Genomic DNA, 15,847 nt, shown 5'->3' with positions numbered 1-15,847 from the left:
AAATAATTATCTTCATTCCTATTTAAAAAAAGCAAGATGGCCATACAATAGCAGCAAGATATCAAGATAAAAAAAAAATGCAGATTTGTTTTGGTAGAGCTTTGGCAATATCATCAAAGATCTTCAAAGAAATAAAAAGCTTTTTTGTATATATTAATGCAACAAATATTCACATGTATGCATATGTGGTTGTACATATACATATATACATATGTGTACCTGGATATGTCCATTAAATTGATCAGGGCAATATGTATCTCTACTACCACTGTTTTGACCTGGCCAAGTGTACATTTCAAAAACCATTAACAAAAGAACCCCTCTTTCCATACTGCAAACTGGAAATTAGGCTGATATCAGACTGGCAGATATTTAAAGAGGGAAGTAAGTGTAATATGAGACACGATGAGATCAGAGCCAACGTGAACTTATCTCGCACTTGAATAATGAGTGTTGTGTTGAATTGGTTCATGTGAAAACAGCCTAGACACATCCATTAGACAAGTAAAACAGTTTGTAATTTTATGCTTCAAATCAAAAGTTTTTTAGTAGGAGAGGGTGACATAATGATTAACTATAAAATATGACATATTTTAATTTTGAAGGCAGTTAGCATGTGCTCATGGCTGAGTGGGCTGCAGTGGAAGCTGGAAGTTGACAGCAGGCCAAAGACGTATCTTAGATAAAGACAGTGTTTTCAGCATGAACAACCAGGGAATCCACCAAAGAGAAATGATACTCAATGTCAAATTATGCTGCATAATGAATAAATAAGGGTGACATGAAACATATGCCAGTGTCCTGAACATGGTGAAAAATCGGGAATGTGAAAGACATATATGACCCAGCCATGAATGTTGAAGAAGAACCATCTAAAGTACAAAGGCAGGGAAAGGTTTTGAGGGGCATGCCAAAAAAATTATGTCTGAAGTCTCAGGTGGCCATGAATCAGCTTCAGCAAGTGGCTACCATGAGGGGGACTAGATGCAGGTCATGTGCATGAAAGAGACACAGAAAGAGAGAGAACTGGGAGACAACCAAGAGGGAGGGAAAATATGAACACACAGGCAATAACCCCATGTTTTCTGAACAGCTAATCAAATTTAATATATTCTCTCTGCTGTTGATTTGCCTTAAACTCTCCATAAGATAGCGCAGTAGAAAATGTATTTCTTTTCCCTCTTTCTGTATGTATATATTATATATACATATTTAAATTCAGACACACATATTGTAAATTTTTGTCTAATAGTTATTGACATAATAATACAAATAAGTTCAGTAAATTCTTGATTTCATTTTGGTTCAAAGGACAGGCACAAATTCGGTCAAATTTGCTTTTTTTTGCCTCATGAATTAGTTTTCTGTGTCAGTTCCCTTTCAGAGGGCTTTTCTTTCTTTCTTTCTTTCTTTCTTTCTTTTCTTTCTTTCTTTCTTTCTTTCTTTCTTTCTTTCTTTCTTCCTTCCTTCCTTTCCTTTCCTTTCCTTTCCTTTCCTTTCCTTTCCTTTCCTTTCCTTTCCTTTCCTTTCCTTTCCTTTCCTTCCTTTCCTTCCTTCTTTCTTTCTGACAGGGCAGCCTACTTTGCTCAGCCCTCCTGGCTCCCTTCCAATGCTTCTTCTACTCTGAGTTTCACATATCCAAAGCCCCACTGCTGCTGGTCACCTAGGCAACACAGCAGCTTGCAGGATGGTGCAGGTTGTGGAATCTCCAGGAGGGAGGAAAGGAAGCCGGGAGGGGAGAGAGAGAAAGAGAGAAGCAGAAGTGAGAGATTCAAAGCTTTAGATTTGTTCCTTCCATGTCAAAAAATGTTTTTCACTTTGTTCCTTCCTCTCCTGCCATGCCGCTCCTCCCTGCATTCCAGTCCCTCTCCTCTTGCTGGCAGTCTCAGACTGGTATCCTTGTCAGGGTTTCCCCTGTCCATTCATCCTCTATAACTGAGCTTGCTTAACCTCATACTGTTCTTCCCCTGCTTCAAACCTTTCAATGCTTCTCCGCTGCTCTCTGGAGCAGCATGGCACTCACAGCACAGCAGACATGCCCTTCCCATTGATTGTTCCCCTAGATTCTGTATGCTTGAGCCACAGTGAACACTATGCATTTCCCCTCTCCCATCATTTAGCTTTCCTTGCTTAAATTGCCCTCTGCACCATTTCCCTGCCTAGTAAGTTCCATTCTATCTTTCAAGAAACCTTTCAAACAAGGTTTCCTGTAAAACCTTCCTTGACACCAACAGGCAGAGTTAGTGGCTCATTCTTATAGGCTCCAAAGGCATTTTACATCTAATGCTTAACAGATTGCTTCCTAATTACCTGGGTGTCTCTTTAAGAGGACACTGCTTTCCTTGCAGGCAGGGATGCCTTTCAATTCATTTGAGTACCTTCTACAGTGCCTAGCTTAGAGTTCCATAAGTACTTTTGGATGGATGATTGAGCAAATGAATGACTAAAGTCTGAGGAAAAGCGATACTTTGATTGAAAGGAGATTACTGTCGGTGTTTAAGAGAGCGGTTCTAGTAAAGGATGAGAACTGAAGTCTAAATATGCCAGTTAGGGAAGAAGGTGAAAAGGAGATGGAAGTTACTGGTTCACATCATATGATAAAGATTTACAGTGATGAGAACCAATGTAAGCTTTTTTTCAAGATTGTGGAGAAACATGCTTTCCTGAAAAGGGAAGGGAAGAAATTTGTAGAGACACTAAAGCAGCCAAAAAGGCAATGGCTAATTCTCAATAACTCTGTCTCTGCAATATCCCTGAAGTACCTCAGTCCTCTGAAGATTTCTCATCTGAAAGTTTCTCCCCATCCTCCCCAGCACAGGGTCATCAGTACCCTTCACTGAAACTGCCCCAGAAGGTATCTAGAGTGGCTTCTAACAGATATCAACCCTCCTACATTTACCTAATCCACGTCACAGCTAAAACCCAGATCTTATCTGCTGAATCCTTACAATAAGATTTTACTATCTACCAAACAAAGTCTGTATCCCTTAACCTTGGATTCTGGGTGTGATCATCCGGCCAATCAGCCATGATACAAGTTGCACTAATCAGCTTACTTCCCCACTGCCATGCTGTTCCTTTTGCCCTTCCTTCTCTCTGAAATTTTCTTTATTCTTGGGCTCTTTTCATGTCCATCTTCCTATTTGCATTTTAAGGTTCAGCTCAAGAATCATTTTTTCCCATAATATTCTCCCTGCTTTCTCTACTTAGGCGCATTCTCCTCTCTCTGCCTCAGAAATCCAGGGTATTTTATCTATGTCTTCTGGTAAATATCACTTTGTAACTTGTGTTCTGGTTGTCACTCTTACTTACTAGACTACCATCTTCTTGAGGGTAAGCTTTTCTTTTGGGTTTTTGGACTCAATTTTAACATGTGTTATGTGTGTGTGTGTGTTGAGGGGGGGGGTTCTCCCACAATCCTAGGGCATCAGCAGGGTGTCTGAGAATTCAGCTCACTTGTGCCACTCTCTACCTGGAGACTGCATTAGGTTCCATAGGTTGAGGGCACAGCCCTGTAAGACTGTCCCCCCACCACCCATGCTCTACTCCAGATGCCAGTTGCAAATTCAGGTTGTCATTTGTGCTTCAAACCTACTGGCTATAGACGAGAGGTTCCCATTACCCCTCCTTGAACTTCAGTCACAAGTCCCAGTTGTTAACTATACTTCTGATCAAACAACTATAAATCAGAGGTGCCCAAGACATCCTTCCTCAGTTTGATGGGTTTTTGAAAATGGCTCACAAATCTCAGAGAAACCTGTTACTTACCAGTTTGCCAGTTTATTGTAAAAGGACATAACTCAGGAACAGCCCCACATAGAGCTACATAGGGAAAAGTATGGGGGAAGGGGCTCTGAGCTTCTAGGCTCTCTCTGAGCTCACCTCTTTCTCCACATCTCCACATGTTCACCAACCCAGAAGCTCTCCAAACTCTGTCCTTTTGGGTTTTTATGGAGGCTTTATTACATCGGCACAACTGGCCATTGTCAACTGATTCAAGGTCCACCTCTCTGGTTAGGACTCGAAGTTCCAACATTCTAAGCACAAGATTGGCTCCATTGGCAACCAGTTCCTTTCCTTAGGTGCTTCCAAAGCCACCTCCTTCACACAAGGCCCCTATCACTCTCAATACTTAGGAAATGCCAAGGTTTTGGGGGACTCAGTGGCAGAAATGGGACTAAGACCAAATACATATTTCTTATTATAAATAAAATATCACAGGTTTATATCTGATTTATCTCTGCATTGTTCTAGCAGTTTCATGCATATACCATGGGTAAACACTAAAGTAGAATGAATGAAATATTTTTTAAAGTGGATTGTTTTTTAATGCTACTAAATTGTCATTTTTGGTTCGGGATTGACATAAGTAGTTGAAATGAACAAAGAAAATTAAATAGGTCGGTTTTCACTCCAGAACCCCCCCCCCCAGTGTTAGTGATCTAGAACATTATTATGATTATTGATCAAGTTCAAGAAATTGTACTTTGCATTAAGACAGCTGACTTCAAAAAAGTAGGACTTGGAGACAGCTAAATATAGGTAGGCTTCTTGCTAATAGAGTTAGCTATGATCTTGTTGTTCTGTTTTATTTTTAGCAGATTGTAATAAAAAAGGATAATAGTAATGACACCAGCTCTGCTGCAAGAAAAATGAAAAAATTTCACAGGATAATCATGGGACAAAAAGAGAATAAAATACACAGTTTTTAACAACCATAATAAATACAGAAAATAGCAAAGGGACAGGATAATGATTTTGAAAACTCATCAGAAGAACAAAAATCTATGGATTCCACTAGTCAAATGGTGTCTATGCTTAGTAAATCTCTCTCTCTCTCTCATGCTTGTGTGATTCTAAAAATTATTGATTTTTTGTTTTCTATTACAGAATGGATATAATATTGGGCGCTCTTTTCAAAAGTTTAGATTATATATGGTGTTGCTTTAATTTTTAGATTCCATTAACTTTCTCGGAACATCTATTTTTAATGCCACTAGGGTTTGCCAATTACAAATAAGCAAACCAACCAAAACAAAACGAAGCTTTATGTCTTCTCGGTTTTGTTTTATACCTTCCCGTATAACTTTTCTTTGAGTTCTACCTCTCTAATTTTTAACTTGGTAAAAGTCAACAAATTTCTTTAATATTTTAATCATGCATGCGGCGTCATAAATTCCAGGAAGCAAAACACGAGCTATCTCAGCTGTTACCATTGGCTATGAGAAGTTATCACTGGAAAGGAACTAGAAATTGCTATGAGATTTCCATTCTGGAAAGAAATAGAGTTAAAATAAGGATGCTGGGTTTTCCCAGCAAAACCACAACGGGGAACATTTATGATATATCATTTTATTGATACCTGTGGCTGCAGTCTTCAAGGCCCAGTTCCAGAACAGGATGTGGAGTGGGGGAAGGTGGAACTTCGCTCTCAGCCCATCTGTCGTTGGGAAGTGTGGACTCTGCACACAAAGAACAAATGGAGCCATGGTGAGGCGGAGGCAGGACTTTTCGGTTCCTGGCTTGGTTTCAGTCCATCTCTTAGACACAGTTTTCACCAACACAGAAACTGACCTTGAAATAAATAAGTTCTCATACAGAACTGAAGGACTCCTAGGAGAGCTAATACAGCCTGGGTGAGGAAATCTAAGCCTGCTGATATGTTTTTAGGCTGATGACCTGCTGGTAAACCCTGGCAAATGAAGTCCACGCATCTCCACTCCCTTTTCTCACCCAGGAAAGGCTGGTAAACATTCATTACCTGTGATTTGGGGAACATTAACAAGCCATGTCTTTTAAGACTTAATGTTCTTGTAACAAGACCCTATAAACAAATGCTCTGGATTATGCAGAGACTTAAGTATTTGTCTCAGTGACAAAAAGAACTTTAAAAATCATGTGATACAGTGATTTTTTTTTTTTTTTTACCTCTATGGTATCTACTCACCATTTAGATACCATAGAGGTTAAAAAAAAATTACTCTTTTTGCATCTATGTTGTAGTGAAAAACCTTGAGTTTGGGGCCACAGAACCAAGACTGGCGTCTGAATCCTGGTTTTAAAAATGCTTTGGAGTTCCCGATGTGGATCAATGGTTAATGAACCCAACTAGAATCCATGAGGACATGAGTTTGATCCCTGGCCTTGCTCAGTGGGTTAAGGATCAGGCATTGCCGTGAGCTGTGGGTTAGGTCACAGACTTGGCTCGGATCTGGTGTTGCTGTGGCTGTGGTGTAGACTGGCAGCTACAACTCTGATTGGACCCCTAGCCTGGGAACATTCATATGCCATGGCTGTGGCCCTAAAAAGACAAAAAAATAAAAATAAAAGTGCTTACTTTTTTAGTATATTTTATTAAAAAAAGGACGTGTATCCTGAACATTATGATAATAACAAGGTTTGTTGAGATCATATTGTGCATCATGCATTGAGCATTATGTACATTTTATCATTTAATCTTCATCACTAGTGAAAATGGTAATGACAGGTGCAGAGGTAAGTATCTTTCTGATAACACTTTATCCTTGGTACTTTTTAAATAACAAACTTAATTGCTGTAAAAATGTTTTTTTTTTTTTTTCCCTCTTGGCTGAAACACCTTTGTTAAGCTCTTTATTACTGTGAAAATCTAGAATTCTTATCTCTTAAAAATAGTCTTTTTGGATTTCATTGAATATACAAGATAAATCTTGATAGTCACTGTAAATATTGCCTCTGAATTTTTGCACCTAGTCACTACTTCATTGATGACCAAATGACCCTAATTTTAATCACGATCTTTTATTGTTGTGACTTATTTTACGGAGTCTGTCCTTCTAGGGCCAGATCAGAAAAGAAGGATAAAAGAGTTTGTGACTTTAGACTAAGACTCAGCAAGCTATGGCCCCGGCCCCAAACCAGCCCACCAACTGGTTTCATACATCAAGTTTCATTGCAGGTAGTCCCGCCCATTCACATATACTGTCTATGGCTGCTTTCGCATCACAGTGGCAGAGGTAAAGAGTGGCAGCAGAGATCCTATGGCCCACAAAGCCGAAAATATTTACTGTCATGCCCTTTACAAAGTGTGTTAACCCCTGCTTTGGACTGTTCTTGAGAACAATGATATCTTTGTGGTCATCTTTGCAGCCTAGTGTATTCTGCACAACAGAGGCACCTAAGAAACACGAGTCAAATGAAAAAGTATAATTCAATTTCTGATCACCTCTGCAGAGGTAGTGCTTTCCATGCTCTAGAGGGGTGGATGCAGGTTCCCAGGAGGAGACATATTATAAATAATTACACTATTATGTGTCTCTTCAAAGGACTCCAGAGAACATGGATCTAGTGGGACAGGACATACAACTAAAACATTTGATTTGGGGTGCAGATGAAAGGCCCGAAGGAGACCTCAGGGGGGGAACCTGGGCAGACTGAGGCCAATGCGTGACAGGGGCAGGGGCTGGGGTTCACTTGAACTGAAAGTGGGGAGGAAGCAGAAGTAAAGCACAAAGGTGGGATGAGAACAATGGAAAGAGCAGAAGAAGGGAAGATAACAAACCAGAGGCAAACTGCGCTTAGGCTATTACTGGCCCAGGGTGAGATCTGCCAGCAAGAGTCTTCAGAAAATGCAGTGTTTGTGCACTTCATTACCATTCAAATGCTTAATAGGATTTTATAGTAAACCCCTGGGACACAACCTCCATCCTTATTACCATCTTGGAGCACCACACATTTCACTGCGGGCACTGCTAGCTATTCTCCAACACAAATGTGAATTTTCTGGTGTGACAATTTCTACAAACGTTAGTTCTAAAAACGCCTTTTCTCTGTAACAGCTTGACAGGAATATGTATATATAAAAAAATAACAGTGGAACAGTGGGTGGTATGTACTATTATTACAAAAATAGATGGAATACAGCATATCAACATTGGTCTTTTAAATATACAAAGGAAAGGAAGAAGGGAAGAAAAAAAAAAAGTGAATGTTTTGGCTATAACAGTTCCTCTCTTCACTAGACATTACATTTTGTCAAGTCAATCTTGTGTTTATAAAGGAGCTCCTTAAAAAGAACTGGTGGTGGTGAGTCAACATTCACTTAGGTTTCATGAGTCTTGGTGGCCCAGGGCCACCTGACGTGCATCTGAAACTCAGGAACTCTCAATGGTGCCCACGATGGAAAATGCTATTAACATGACAAAGAGGTGACAATCAAAATAGTCTTCTACAGCATCATGCATATAAATTCTGTTACATATTTTTTTGTGTGTGGTCTATCAGTCAATAGGCTTATTTAAAAGGAAGAGCATTTCAGCTACTGGCGTCTTACAATTAAAATTTAATACGTCTATACTTTGATAGGCCAAATTCTTAGAGCTGAATGTTGCATCACAGACCCACAAGGAAGTAACAGTAGAGTCTCTGTGCTTTTTAAGAAATACCCTTTGATGGAGTCACTTCTTCAAAGAACTGGATTTTTGATGTTACTCTGGAAAATTGAGGAGGGAGGAGGAAGTAGCAGGAACCTAGTGGATCACAGATCTTTGTTTCAGGAAGAAGGGAACAGACAGAACCTGCTGGTGGACTCCAGTTGTCCAGTGAAGGACAAACTCTGAACATTCTACTGAAGTTCCAAAGTATGACTGCATTTTATTCTTTAGCATGTGTTTTGAGTGGACTTTAAATTTTTTTTCTAGGTTTAACCTTACACTCTAACTAGTTCTATAGTTTCATTATTTAGTCTTTGCTAGTCTTTCTAGAGATGTTATCCCATTTCCTTGAGTATCTCAATGTCCTCTAAAAATACGCTGTGTAATTATCACTTCCGCCATGGTATTTTATAGGTATCGAAAATGAAATAAGATAGGAGGTAATGTGTCCAGCGTGCCTTTGGATGTCATCTGTGTAATCAGGAATAAAACCTTGAACTTGGATTGTCACTGGGCCACATGTTGCTTGAGAATTAAATGCGAGGCAAGTTATATAAAGGCTAGAAATTCTCTTGATCATGATTCGGGCATGATAGAAAAAAGGGTCTTCTGGTGTGAGGAAAATGTACTGTTTCTTCCCCAGATTTCCTGCTACTGTAACTCAAAGGCTCATATGGAGATCTTGCTTTGTCTAGAAAATATAATTTCATTAAGATGGGAAGAGACATATTGACTATTTCTTTAAGTGACACCAAGTCAAGTCAGCTTTGAAAGGTAAGAGGTGAAAAGACGGCAATAATTTCAAGAGACTAAAGTAAGACAGGGCCCAGGCTATGGTTTGGGGAATGGACTTGAGTCAGAGGGATAAGAGTTCTATCCAGGTTCTCTAGGGACTAGGATATGGTGTGGGGTCAGGAATGTCCTCTCCTCTTGACTGTCTATTTCTTCATCTGTAAAATGAAGACAATGATATCGCCCACCTTGAGCGTGCAGGTCAACTGCTTACCAACAGTATCTAACAGACAGTGAACACTTAATAACCGGTCACAGCTGTTGCCATTATGCACTGAAATGGAGGAATTCAGAGGAAAAAACAATCTCCCATTCAGATGAAGAATTTAACTCTAGAGGACCTCAGATTTATGCATCTGTTCTGATGGAGTAATCTCAGTTTAGAAATCATCCCCACGTAGTTAAATTTTGGTAATATCTTAAATGTAAGGAAGGGATTAATCACATAAACACCATCTCCATTCAACAGGCTACTATGCAGCTACTGAAAGTGATGCTGTACAATATTCAATGACATAGTAAGATGTTCATAATATGCTATAAATTTAAAAAAGCAATCTCTTAGACACTTTTCTTTTCCTTTGGTCTTTTGAGGGCCGCGCCCATGGCATATGGAAGTTCCCAGACTAGGGATCAAATAGGAGCTGTAGCCGCCGTCCTATACCACAGCCACAGCAACAGGTATCTGAGCTACGTCTGTGACCTACACCACAGCTCACAGCAACACCAGATCCTTAACCCACTGAGCAAGGCCAGGGATCAAACCTGCATCCTCATGGATACTAGTCACGTTTGTTAACTGCTGAGCCACAAATGGCACTTCAGCAATCTCCTATACATTTTATATGGTAGATTTCATTCTCATTTCATCTTATAGACACATATTTACATGAAGGCAAAACTTGAAATATATACATAATGCTATTGATCAGTATCTGACACAAGTATGAGTAAAATTAAATTTTCCTCTTATTGCTTTTCTCTTAATTTTCTGTAATGGATAGCTATTTCTATGCAGTATAATAAAGTTACTAAAGAAAGGAGATACAGGGAAATAAAAGAATTTTCTTGGTGACCTAACATAATTTTTGAAAAAACAGAGAAGAAAATCCAAGTTTTTTCCATATAGAGCTCTACTAGAAATGTGATCTGTACAAGATAATAAGGGAAAACCTCTGTAAGGAGACAATAACGAGAACACTCCAACCAGCACATTTTGGTCTCAGTTCACGGTATTTACTGCGTTGAGAACCAAGCACAAATCAGCAAATTGTGTTATGACCATTTTATGGTTTAATACTAGTCTATCTATTTTGTAAGTTTAGTAGTTATTTATATATGGTAACTTTCAATATTAAAAGAATGTGTGTGTGTGTGTGTGTGTGTGTGTGTGTGTGTGTGACAAAACAGCTTGTCGTTTTGTTCTCCAGGCATGGTTTGCTTTACACATAACCCTCCCTGTTTGGGGCAGTAAGCGTAGAAACTGTCACTTAAACTGGAGGCGATGCCAGGAATCTGCTTCACAACTTGTGAGTCAGCTCTCTCACCCAGCTCGCAGCGTTCATGACTCAGAGTCAAAAGTCTGTACTTAGGCTAATTAATTCCCCTTTGTTCCTTTATTTTTAAAAAACAATTACTCGTGTTGTCTCACAGCACTTGCCATAGATGAAAATGGACAGACCCCCCCCTTACCTTTCTGTTTGTCTTGTGGACTACAGGTGCCAAAGGGATGCGAGGGACTATTATCATTTCTCCTGGAGGTGGTTAGAGCGTTTTGACAGCTCTCGAAGCCTGGCTTAGAAAATGCCCCACACTCAGCAGCCTCCTAAGGGATGAACATAAAAATGATATTCACATTTTCAATATGTTCCAACTCAGTCAATGGAAGCAAAGTGGAAGAATGATCGATTTACGAATAATCTTGCAAGAGTTATGGCGCATACATTCTCAACTGTAGAAAATCAGAATGGTCCTATCAGTTAAAACATCTTTGAATATGAAATAAAAAAAAATAAACTGACAATGTGGTGTTGAGGATTAGGAGTGCTGATAGCCAGCACAAAAGAGGATTAGCTTTATTATTCTTTCCCTGCCACGAACAACTGGCTTCTTTCAAATTTTCTTCCGTCTGGGAGTACAGCTTGTAGCAGTGTCAACATAAGAATACAGCTCATGCCAAGGGTGTTTCTGCCAACCAGCTGGTTCCTCTCTCTCTCTCTCTCCCTGGGCGACTAAGTGCATATGCTCTAGGACACGTCAGAGCCCAGGCAGGTTTGCCACGGAAAGGCCATGAGCGTGTCCCACTGCAGATACTAGGCCTTCTGGCCAGGAGCTAAAGCAAACTGCGGTGACAATGCCAAACCGTGGTCCTCCTGAGATTTTTTTTCTTTTTCCACATGTCCCCCTTCTACTTTGATTTTGCTAGTCTGTAAACAAATTCACAGTTTCCTTAAAACTGCTATATCCAGAGTAACACCCCTGCAAGCCATATTCCACAGGTGCTAAAAAGGTACTAGGAGGGCCCAACTGCAGAGAGCGCTAGCTGTTGTTCAAGACGGATGGGGCCTGGAGAACTGGGTTTTGCTCCTGCTTATATTATGTTCTTCCTAGCAGATTTCAAAGAAGTAATTTGAAAGCCATCTCAGGGCTATTCCCTCGACCGCTTGTGAGAGAAAAATGCAGCAAACAGAAACATAGTTCTGATCCCCAAAGTTCTTTCCTTCTGAAAAAGAGCATTTGGCCCAAACAATGCATTTGATGTATGCTTTCCCTTTTAGTTACAAAAACTCGGCATCCTGCTAGTTAAATAAAATAGTCAAAACACTCAGCGCATGCATTCTTCATAATTAAAATGTTTTCAGCTGCTGAAGGCCCTTTAGCTTTTTGTCAAAGCTTCTAACACTTTTTTCTATACCCAGTGTTGGCCATTGCCTCTGTACTGTGAGTCAACCAAGCCCAGCGCTGAGGCCAACCACTCCTAAATTAATGCTGGAGCCTTGGCCAGTAGGAGAGGTAGCAGTTATCTTGCATAGTCAAAAGTTTTGATTTAACAACAACAACCAGAACAGAAAAATATTTTTTTCCTGCTTTCCTGGCTCTTTGATAAATGACACAATCAATATCCCGACAACTGATCAGTAACCAGCCTAATTAAAGTATTCAGCCTGTAAAATAGAGTTGTCGTGGAGGCCTCCATTAGTGTCCCAGCCAATAAAAAATATAATGGATTTTTAAACATATTCTGCTTCCACCAAGCTGAGCTTACAGCAGGGAGGCAAATGTTGGGGGGAAGGAGGGGAAAAAAAAAAAAAGGAGGTCATAACCCATTTTTTAATACCAACTCTCTAGGCTCAAATAGAATTACAATTGAACCTCAAGCTCATCCTTTGAAAAACATGTTTCTGTTTAAAATGATTTTGATTCAATCAAGGCTCATTATGTATTCTTCACAAGGTCCTCATCAAAACTGTTTACGGATCTTGTACATCTGGGTAATGTGGGAAAATACCCCAACGACTATATATTTTGACTTTTCTTAAATAGCGTCTCCAATGTTTTTTTATATCAATATAATGTTCAAGTAACCATTTTGGTATTCTTCCCAAACCTACTAATTGATTTCTCTGCATGTATGAGTGGGGCTGAGGCCTTTTTTCTAGGTTACGGATTCTTTTTTATCATACCTGAGGGGGACTGCTGTTCCACGAGAGATTCCTCCAAAAAACACAAGCACACACCATATGCCTTGACATAGTAAAACAGATTTGGGAGATCAAATAGCGACAATTTTTTCCAATTTAATAAAGATTAGCTGTACATTAGGCTGCTCTCTTTTCATATGAAAAAAAAAACACTCTTTAATCTTCATGGGTTCCACAGAGATTCTCACTAGCTAAGAGAGCCAAGTGCCTGCTCGCCCCCCATGGAGAGCAAGTTTCTCACTATTAGGGAAACTAAAAATGGATCCTGTTTAAATGTCCTCATAAAAATTGCTTTTTGCCCCATTTCTTGAACTGTATTGACAAGACATGGAGTTCCCGTCGTGGCGCAGTAGTTAACGAATCCGACTAGGAACCAAGAGGTTGAGGGTTTGATCCCTGGCCTCGCTCAGTGGGGTAAGGATCCGGGATTGCCGTGAACTGTGGTGTAAGTTGAAGACGTGGCTCGGATCCCTCGTTGCTGTGGCTGTGGCGAAGGCTGGTGGCTACAGCTCTGATTAGACCCCTAGCCTGGGAATCTCCATATGCCCTGGGAGTGGCCCTAGAAAGGGAAAAAGACAAAACAAACAAACAAACAAAACAAGACACTCCTCAGGATGGAAAACAAAGTGAAGCTTTAGTACTTTTTTCTGATGGAATCATTGTCAATTCAGCTCAGAATGTGACAATCATGATGAAAATACTTGTGGTAAAGGAGAATAAAAAAAGTGTCTCAACTTGATGAGTCAAAACAAAGAGCACTTTTCCCCTAGGCATTCCCATATTTTAGAGAAAGATATGAAACCAGGGAGGATGAGAGGTGGGAAGGTAACTCCTTTAGCAATCATATTCAATTCATTTTTCTTTTCTTTTACTTCTGCTATTTGCCTAGATCTGGAACTTGAGCAGTATATTCCAGACTTTTCGATTAGTTGAGATATCTTTTATCTCAAGAAACCTAAAGGGAGATCTAAAACGCAGATGCATGGAAGAGGGGATTCAAGGGTCCACAGGCCATCATCCTTTACACCCATCTCTGACAACTGGGTTCCATGAAGGTCTAGGGCTCTAGAGTAAGAATGAACTTGAACCAGAAAGGAGACAATTCTCTCACGGTAGAAGCAAGGGATAAGGGTTTTGTGACTATGTACATAAGTAAAATCCATTAAATATTCATGGAAGTCTCTCTGTCACTTAAGAAGACACAAATGTTGAAAACAAGTTGGCTCATTATATATAGTCCCCAGTAATTGGCCAATTTACATTTATTTATTTAACATTTACAAGGTTATGTACAGCAGAGTAAAAAGGTACAGTTACTTCTTTCCAATAGCTGATAATGTAACAAAGTAAGAGATATTTGATAAGTTTACTACCTCAGCTTATCTTCTCCGAGGATAAGTACGCCTCAGATGCAATTTTTATTCATTCATTCAACAATATATAATGACTGTCTACTAGGTGCTCGGAAATGATATAGTAAAGGATAGAACAGACAATAGTGTTGCCATTTACAAGTACTGAGCCCTCTACTGTGTATGTCTTTACATAGCCAGGAAATGGCCAATCTGGGATTTTAACTCAAGTAATCCAAAACTCTAGAGCCCAAGTTTTTAACCACTATGAGCCCCAGCTAACTTTGATTCTTACTTTGAAAATCTTTCCATTTAAAACATTTTAAGTTTAACTTATTATTAAAACTATTTTATTTTATTTTTTTGTCTTTTTTTTTTTGCCTTTTCTAGGGCCTCTCCTGCAGCATATGGAGGGTCCCAGGCTAGGGGTCCAATGGGAGCTGTAGTCACCTGCCCACGCCAGAGCCACAGCAACACTAGATCCGAGCTGCATCTGCGACCTACACCACAGCTCACAGCAACACTGGATCCTTAACCCACTGAGCAAGGCCAGGGAACGAACCCGCAATCTTATGGTTCCTAGTCGGATTCGTTAACCACTGAGACATGATGGGAACTTCTAAAATTACTATTATATATTAGAGTGTTTTTAATAGGATTCTATTTTAGCTTTGTGTATTATTGTATTGCCCAACATTATTTGTCCTTAGAGAATATATGTGTGATTTGCTGATGTTCCTCTTAAATCTCATCATTTCTTAAAATAATTTTTAGGAGGAGTTCCCGTCATGGCGCAGTGGTTAACGAATCTGACTAGGAACCATGAGGTTGCGGGTTCGATCCCTGGCCTTGCTCAGTGGCTTAAGGATCTGGCATTGCTGTGAGCTTGGTATAGGTTGCAGATGCGGCTTGGATCCTGTGTTGCTGTGGTTCTGGCGTAGGCTGGTGGCTACAGCTCCGATTAGACCCCTAGCCTGGGAACCTCCATATGCCACAGGAGCAGCCCAATAAATGGCAAAAAGACAAAAAAATAAAATAATGTTTAGGGGCATTTACTAATTATTCCCTATATATAAGCAAAAATAATGTTTTAGGAATACTTTGATACTTTATGATAATTATGTTATTGTATACTATGATATATAATTGTGTAATATACTACTTATATATTATGAAATAATAGTGTAAGTGTATGTAAGTGAAATGTTTAGGGATATTAGCATTTAAAAGTATTTTTAAAATATTTAAAAGTATTTCACTTACACTCCATGTGTAAGTGAAAATATACTTTACATTAAACATCTATAAAGGAATTGTGATAAAAGATTTCAGAAATATTTAATTCAAATGTTTATTTACTAACATGAAGAAGCTTGCTTAATAATCAAATTTTAAATTAGTGAAGTTCCGTATCTATATTACCTAGGTACACATTATAGAGAAGAATAGAGAAGGCTGATTGCATTATAATGCTCTTCACACTAAGCATTGCACACATCTGATTAAGAAATTTCTGAGGTATGGATGCTGCCAGCACATCACTCCGAAAGTAAATAAGCATGTTATATACTTTAATGCTTTATTATATGAA

At 39.3% G+C, this 15,847-nt stretch overlaps 1 protein-coding gene across 1 annotated transcript in view; it reads right to left on the bottom strand.

Annotated features, from left to right (window-relative positions):
* Positions 1-15,847, bottom strand: part of PARD3B (par-3 family cell polarity regulator beta) — a 1,037,082-nt gene that overhangs the window by 412,074 nt on the left and 609,161 nt on the right. Inside the window, exons 13-14 of the mRNA XM_047773303.1 lie at positions 10,896-11,028; positions 5,363-5,462 (exon numbers count right to left, since the gene is read on the bottom strand). Of these exons, the coding sequence (XP_047629259.1) occupies positions 5,363-5,462; positions 10,896-11,028 (233 nt within the window). The remainder of the gene's footprint in view (positions 1-5,362; positions 5,463-10,895; positions 11,029-15,847) is intronic.

The sequence above is a fragment of the Phacochoerus africanus genome, chromosome 3 (assembly GCF_016906955.1).
Source record: "Phacochoerus africanus isolate WHEZ1 chromosome 3, ROS_Pafr_v1, whole genome shotgun sequence".
NCBI classification, from domain to species: Eukaryota; Metazoa; Chordata; class Mammalia; order Artiodactyla; family Suidae; genus Phacochoerus; species Phacochoerus africanus.
Note: the sequence above shows the minus strand (reverse complement) of the source record. Positions and strands in the feature narration are given on the sequence as shown.